This window comes from Propithecus coquereli, unplaced genomic scaffold (genome assembly GCF_000956105.1).
Source record: "Propithecus coquereli isolate 6110/MARCELLA unplaced genomic scaffold, Pcoq_1.0 Scaffold515, whole genome shotgun sequence".
NCBI lineage: Eukaryota > Metazoa > Chordata > Mammalia > Primates > Indriidae > Propithecus > Propithecus coquereli.
This window is the reverse complement of record NW_012151008.1, coordinates 723,054-730,925: the sequence shown is the minus strand read 5'-3', so window position 1 is coordinate 730,925 and position 7,872 is coordinate 723,054. Positions and strand designations below refer to the sequence as shown.

Below are 7,872 nucleotides of genomic sequence, written 5' to 3'. Positions count from 1 at the left end.
TAATTCAACTCGGGGAATTTGACCAGTAACCTATTTTTTAAAGAAAGTTCAGTTAAAAAAAGTCTGTAGGCTCCCCCCATAACCTCTAGTTGAAGAAAAGTAAAAATCATAATTCTTCATTTCTAAGAGGTGAATAAATGACAATCCCAAATTCCTCCTCCAGCCAATGCCATCGTTGACATTAAATTGAACATAACCCCTTCAGGCCAAAAGGCACTGAAAAAAAGCCTAAGAACTCGGACAAAGTTGTGAGAGATTCACAAAACGATGATAAGAGCCATTTAATGAAAAATATTACAGGAACACATGCTCTGCCCCTGATAGTTTTTCTGTGAAACCTGAAACCCCACACACCACACTAAGTTTCTGAGGGGGGAAATTTCACTGCACAAGGGCAAAACCTCAGCATACCTGTTCTGATCTGAGTGTGAAAGTAACACTTCACCCTGCAGTCCCACCACCCACCTGCCCTGGGGCCTCTTAGCTTCTATATCACTAAGCCTTACTCTTTCCCTTAAAATCCTCAGGGAAAAGTAGACTCAACGAACAGAAAATAACAGGACACTATTTTGTCCCTAAGGCAGAAGGATAAGCTACGGCCTAAGATTCCAGGCCTGGAATACTAGGAGTATGTCCAGGTAGCCTCAAAAAGATTACTGTTCTTTTGCTCACGATCAAAGAGCACGTCAATATTATGCCAACAAATTTCACACCCACAACGACACTGCCTGTGACGCCTGGAAAGAATAACCCCGGCCACCAACTCTGCTCTTACCCTATCAGTGTCCCTCAATGAAATAAATACCAAAGAGTGGAAGTGCCATGGCCCACCTGACTTTAGTAGTAAATTGGACACCGGTCTTGATGACCAACGGCCGGTCGGGATGCATGGGCATGCAGGGCTGCCGCTCAACCACGAAGGCACTGAAGGAAAAAGAACAGAGCTCACACGGACTGCAGTGAGCGGTCGTCCTCCCTCCTGTGACGTCAGCCCACCTCTCACTTCAGAACGTGATTTTCTTTTTATTGGGGCGGGGGGTGGGAGGAAGGAAAGGGACAAGGGTTCTAAGGTACCTTTTCATCAAGTTTCTAAACAGTTCCACAATCCTCTCCTCCAGCATCGGTCTGTGCTGTACAATAGGGTCCCCTTTGTAGGAAACTTTCTGCTGCAACTCCTCCAGTTTCTTAATTTGTTGGCGGGTCTGAAGTTGAGATTCTGCTAATGAGGTTATCCTGCCAAGAAATTAAGAAAGTTACCAGCTACCTAAGTGACTGCACACAGGTAAGTGGAGGAAGGGAAATGGAATACCATAGACAGAAATATCACTAAGAAGTCCCCTGGAATAAGAAAGGGCAATTTTTTTTATTGTAGTAAAATATACATAGCACAAAATTTACCATTTTAACCTTCTTGAGTGTACATTACAGTTCAGTGGCATTAAGAAAAGGAAATTTATTTTGCCTTTTTAAATTAGTTCCTTCCTAAAATTTCAAGTTTTTAATTGGGGGCTGGGCATAGAAGAATAAATGTTACAATTTATACCACGAGGAGGTGGCATTAATGGAGTGATCACTGGAAAGTGACAAGCATCAGAGCTCAGATACGGAGAACATGAACCATGGAACTTGGCACTTCCTTGCCTCATTCCAACTTGTCCACGTGGACCAAAAATGTGCAGGCTGAGGGCAAAATAGGAGAGTAGACAGCCAAGAAGACTTGGGTTTGGGCCAGCTCCCCCACCGTCTGCAAGCGAGGCAGGCCCCTTCATCACTGTGGAACTTAGCATCCCTCTGCATGGAGAGAAGGGGTCGAACGGCCCGATCCCCAGTTAGCATCGACATCAGTGGATGAAAGGACATGACATTACGTTTCAAAACATTATCACAGGCATATAGAAAAAGTAAACAGAGAAGGAGACAAAGCTGATTGTGTCTGTCTCCAAGAATAGAGAATACTAGTGTCTCTCTTTGATGATCCACCGCTACTTTAATAAAGACTAAAATACCTCACAGAGAGAAAGTGAAAGGACGGGGAGGAGGACAGCTGTAGGAAATTCTGAGCTCCCCGACTCCCTTCTGGCACCTCCATCCCCCTGTTCCCAGAACTTAAGCTTCTTGGTTTCCTGATCAGGAAGCATTTAAAACTCCCTTCAGTAAATTAACAACACTCAGGGTTAGTGAGGACATGAAGAGACAGGCATTCTCATGTGGAGTTGTCCTAAATTTCCAGTGTCATGCTCCATGTATCTGGGTTCCCCCTCATGTCAAGTTTCTCCTAGTTTAAGCTGGTGTAACACGCTCACTGGTGGGCCTCGCATGTGTGAGGTGTGCAATACAGATTTGCTGGATGGGCTGGGCGCAGTGGCTCACGCCTGCAATCCTAGCACTCTGGGAGGCTGAGGTGGGAGGATCGTTTGAGGCCAGTTCAAGACCAGCCTGCACAACATAGCGAGACCCCATCTCTACAAAAAATAGAAAAATTAGCCAATCGTGGTGATGTGCACCTATAGTCCCAGCTAGTTGAGAAGCTGAGGCAGGAGGATCACTTGAGCCCAGGAGTCTGGGGTTGCAGTGAGCTATGATGACACCACTGCACTCTATCCAGGGCAATAGAGCAAGACCCTATCTCAAAAAAGAAAAAAAAAAGATTTGCTGGATGAAAGTAAAAAAAGCAGTTTACAGAAGAGCACATAAAGAACACTTCTGCTAATGTAAACTTTTTCTATCTTTATACATATTAATACATAAATATAATGACAGATGTCTAGAGTGACGGGTCACCAAAATTTTAACTACTGGTACCTCTGATGATTAGATTTTACAAGATTTTTCTTCTCTTCATTAATTTTCTGTATTTGAATTTTTTCCCCTTATAAAGAGCATATAGTTGTTTTAAATGATTAAAATACTTAAAATTAAAAATGTAGTCTATGTATTAAGTACAGTTAAACCAAAAGCCTTAAGTCATTAAATAGAATATATTTCAAATATAGTAACATAAATACATTTTTATAAGAAAAATTTGTCCAAATAAATTAAAAACTTTAACTCTTGGACTAAATTTGAATATGTAAAAGTCCCCTTAGAGATATAGTACTAGCTCTGTGGGCCTGCAGTTATGATCATAATTCAACACAGCTTTCCAGAAGGAAAGGAGAAGCTTCTCTTTCCTCCTTTACCAGTTTTCTAGACGATCTAGGCAGATGTTGGGAGGGCCCCCGATGCAAGCAATCTGCTGCCGCCTCTTCCAGTCAGCCAGCTCTTCATCCGTGAGGGTTTTCTGCACATACTCCATCGCTGACAAAAGCCCCGCCAGCTCACTCACGATGCTCTGGTTGGAAACCAAAACAAAGTCAGAAAACATTTTCTCAGATCGTCTCTAACCACATTCTTTAGTCAATTCCAGAGAAGGAACTTCCTAGAAACCAAGCAAGTTCTGCCACAAGATGCTGAGATCCTGCAAGTGAGCAAGACACGGGGGAAGCGGCCCAACCCCCTTACCCTCCGCATCTGGTCCAGCGCCGTAAGCATCTGCTCGAGCTGCTGCATCTTCTGCCTGGTCACTGACTGGTTGTTTCCGTTGAGATCTTGCATGTCTGGGGAGGAAGAAGAAACTCCTTGACCTGCGGGAATACTCCTAACCTGATAACCAGGCTCCACTGGGCACCCGGAACTCCCTTGTACCCCGCCCACAACCATAAAGGCTACACACAGAGTCGAGACAAACAAGTCCTTAAACTCAATAACACAAACTCACTTTCTACAGAAGATTTTAACGTCTCTAATATTCACTTGCCTCCTTGACTCTTGAGGGTTTTATAGTTGAAATCAAAGTCATCCTGGAGATTCTCTACCACTTTCATTTTCTGTTCTAGATCCTGTTTAAAACAAACAAAAACAGAAGTAAAAAAAGATTTCCTTGGGGAGAGGGAAAAGAAAGTTTCTGAGGAGAATTAACATGAAGCCGAGACCTTAAAAAAGGTACATGCAAGACTCGCATGCAATGTCCCCAAGACAAGGCTCCCTGCCCAAGACGTGTCTCACCTGCACTCTCTTCCGTACATCCTGGAGGTGCTGCTCCAGCATCTGCTGCTTCTCCGTCACCACGGCAGCTGTGGGATGGTTGGCCTGGCCTCCTTGCTGCCAGAAAGGGGGTCAACACACATGTGAACACATGAAATATGGGTAGAAAAATACCTCTGTCCAGTCTCTGTCCCACCCTACCTACCCTTCCTGCTTGGCTTGAGATGCTGCTGCCACCACGAGAGCAAGGGAAAAAGAGGCCGCGGTGCTGTCAGTGTGGGCCCAGGGCAGCCCTCATGTGGTTTTACCTGTGTCACTGACTTGTTTCCAACAGGTCATACTACAAATCCACTCTGTGTACTGTACCAGGAAGCCACATGTTATCCTAAGACATGGTCCCCACCTTCAAAAAGCTCATGGGGCCAGGTGTGGTACCTCATCACACCTGTAATCCCAGCACTCTGGGAGGCCAAGGTGGGAGGATTGCTTGAGGCCAGGAGTTCAAGACCAGCCTGGGCAACATAATGAGAACCCGTCTCTACCAAAAAAAAATTATCTGGGTGTCATGGTACACGCCTGTAGTCCTAGCTACTCAGGAGGCTGAGGTTGGAGGACCACTAGAGCCCAAGAGTTCAAGGTTGCCGTGAGCTACGATTGCACCACCGCACTCCACCCTGGGTGACAGAATGAGACCCTGTCTCCAAAAAACAAACAAATGACAACAACAAAAACATCTACAGTGGTAAAAACAGTATGGTAGCAGCCCAAGGACTGAGACAGCAATCAATGGAGCAGAACTGAGAGTCAGGGAAAGGCATCATCCACCTAGTTTTCCAAGCTAGAAATCCTCCGGGCTCTTTGATTTCCTCCTCACTTTCACACTGAGTCACCATTGCTCCTGGCTCTATACTCTGTAATCTCTCAAATCCATCTCTCCCACCAGTGGCTCAGGCCCCAACTGTTCATCTCTTTGCCTCTAATCTCTCTCACATCCAGTCTGTTCTCTGCACTGCTTTAGATGTCTCCAAAAATAGATCTAAACACACCAGTTTTACAGGGAACCACCCTCTCCCTTTCCCGTGATCCCTATCCACACCAACAGAATACAAACTTCTTACAAGTTCTAGGACGGCAACTCCCAACCCTATTTAATTTCCCTATAGTGGGAGGGACTCCTCTGATAGCAGAGATGGAAAGACAGATCTTGTGCACACACAGATCTCCGAAGAGCCCAACACTTAAGTTGGCACCTCCCTCCTCTCACTCTTGCTTCCTGGGCACACCTGAGGCAGGAGCGAGGGCCCGTTTCTAGAAGCAGTTCTAGAGGCCTGTCCCTCCGCATTCAATGGGTTTGAGTCTATGGCTGCTGAAACTCCATGTGGATGACGGGGGAGGTGCTGCTTTGCAGACTCCACCTCTCCACCCCAAGGTCTAACTCAGGGACAGGCACTGGGAAGCCCCTATGGTTACCAGCTCAAGCCACGCTTTCCAGCCTAGTCTTACCAACAATACAGCTGCTGCTTTGATCTACATTCCACTCCCGTGTCTATTTCTCAACTGCTACTGCACTTACAGGGGGAAAACAGATGTTATTAATTATCACCCACAGAAACCCACCTCTTTGTAAAAACTTTACTGGCTCCCCACTGCTTCCAAGCATAAACAGCTCAGCCCCGAAACGAAAGACATTTCACAACCTGATAACAACTTAAACTTTCCCTCCCTGAGCCTCAGTCGCCCTAAACTACCCACTCTTCCCCACATACAGCCTGTTTCCACACGTTCCCTCCCCGCGTGCTGTCTACTCAGCCTGGCGTGCACTCCTGCCTAAGCACACCTGAACTCATTCACCTTTAAATTCAGTCCAAATGTGCACTTTCCTATGAAATCTTATTCAACTTCCTTAGACAAAATGATACACATCCTCCTCTGTGTTTTCTCACTCTGAGTGTTTGTGTACTTATAATCCCAACTAGCCTGGGAGCCCCTGGGTAGCAGGGATCACATCCATTCTTCTTTTTAGCTTCTAGAGCTTTTATCCGTACTAGACACTTAAGAACATGCCAAGGCCAGGCAGAGTGGCTCATGCCTATAATCCCAGCACTTTGGGAGGTTGAGGCAGGAGGATCACTTGAGGCCAGGAGTTTGAGACCAGCTTGAGCAACACAGTGAGATCCCACCTCTGTAAAAAATTTTAAAAATTAGCTGGGCATGGTGGTGCATGCCTGTATTCCCAGCTACTTGGGAGGCTGAGGCAGGAGGCTCACTTGAGCCTGGGAGTTTGAGGTTGCAGTGAGCTATGTCACTGCACTCCAGCCTAGGCAACAAAGTGAGACACAGTCTCCAAAAAAAAACAAACAAAAAAGAAAATAATTTCTAATGTCAAAGCATCCTTGCATTCTTAGAATATAAACCACAAGAATGCAAAAATCCTAACCATTTTCTTTACTTACATGTGTTTTTTACGTTTTAATGACGATTATATTAGCCTCATAAAATAAGCTGGAAACATCTTTTGTTTGTCTATACTTCGGAAGAGTCTGAATGATATTGTAACAGCCTGTACCATGAAAGGTTGTCAGAACAAAACTTTTAAACCATCAGGCCTGTTGGCTTTTCTTAGTGGGATAGAAGGTACAAATTTTTTTAAGTCTTTTTCAATGTATTTTTATGATTATTAATTTGTTTTTTTCTTCTTTTTTAGTATATTTAATAATTTCTATTTTATTGCATTATGAAGTTGTTGACTTTCTATTTGTCCTAGACCAGTGCTTTGTTTCTTCTCAGGTCTCACCTGGGCTGCAGTGGCTGCAGTCTGGAGGAGGCGGGACTCTTCCCACAGGCACCGGGCCACAATTCGGGCAATCTCCATTGGCTTCTCAAGATACCTGCTCTATAGGTAGGAGAGAAAGAGAATGAAAATTAGCAGCAGACTATGAAGATGTAGACTGAACTTTGCTAACTTAAAACTAATTTCCTCATCAACTGAGGAGAACATGACATGTATTACATGAAACAGCAGAACAAAGGCCTCAGAGCCTGTGTGAAACCAGTGGAGGGTGAAGGGGAGAGGAGGAGAAAGGTGGTTAAGTGAGTGGTGCTGTTGCTGTGAGAGAAGCACATGAGTCTGACTCTTTGGACGGTACATCATCCTGGTCTTACGGTGGGTGACTAACTTGGTCAAGGAGTATCCCATTACAGTCAAACTAACATTGAAAAGTGGGAGTCATCTTCCTATGAGGGGACCTAGTTACTATGATGTTATTAACATGCTAATATGACCAACATAACAATCACTATTACTTCAACTGTGGCAAGAGAAGTGAATCTCAGGTAACAGTGCCAAGGGTGCCCAGAGATTTGAGATAGGGCTAATTACTTCTCCTTTGATTGAAAATACAAGCTAGGTTCTGATTATTGAGCCAAATGAGAAAAGAAATGCATCCAGGAAGGAAAGCTAACACCCTGCTCCACAGTTTCTCCTACGGAGTGTTTCCTCACACCTGAAGGAACTGCTTGATTCTTCGCAGATTGTGCTGATAGAGAACATTTGACTCTTGCAGGAAGCGGCTATATTGCTGGTCAATCTCACCCAGCAGATTATGAAACACCAAGGTGGCATGTGATTCTTTGCTGGCTGCATATGCCCTAGGAAAAGGAAGAATGATGAAGAATGATTTCTGAGCCTAAATACACACACAGAAATCACTGTCAAGAAGGAGAAAACAATATAAGACAAATCTGATGTTGTACTCCATCATTTTAGATTCTCTTGCTCAGCAACAATAAATGCCATCAATTTTATAATTATTAACAATTATCTCAAATATGATTAACCACTTCCATAGT

At 44.4% G+C, this 7,872-nt stretch overlaps 1 protein-coding gene across 3 annotated transcripts in view; it reads right to left on the bottom strand.

Moving 5' to 3' along the window:
- The window catches only part of STAT3 (signal transducer and activator of transcription 3 (acute-phase response factor)), a 21,753-nt gene extending 14,056 nt beyond the window's left edge, over positions 1-7,697 (bottom strand). For all 3 annotated transcript variants that reach the window (XM_012656702.1, XM_012656704.1, XM_012656703.1), the window contains exons 1-9: positions 7,527-7,697; positions 6,818-6,916; positions 4,045-4,140; positions 3,797-3,878; positions 3,502-3,596; positions 3,180-3,331; positions 1,075-1,233; positions 832-924; positions 1-30 (exon numbers count right to left, since the gene is read on the bottom strand). In XM_012656702.1, the coding sequence (XP_012512156.1) occupies positions 1-30; positions 832-924; positions 1,075-1,233; positions 3,180-3,331; positions 3,502-3,596; positions 3,797-3,878; positions 4,045-4,140; positions 6,818-6,895 (785 nt within the window). In that variant the 5' untranslated portion in view covers positions 6,896-6,916; positions 7,527-7,697. The remainder of the gene's footprint in view (positions 31-831; positions 925-1,074; positions 1,234-3,179; positions 3,332-3,501; positions 3,597-3,796; positions 3,879-4,044; positions 4,141-6,817; positions 6,917-7,526) is intronic.
- Positions 7,698-7,872: the final 175 nt, after the last annotated feature.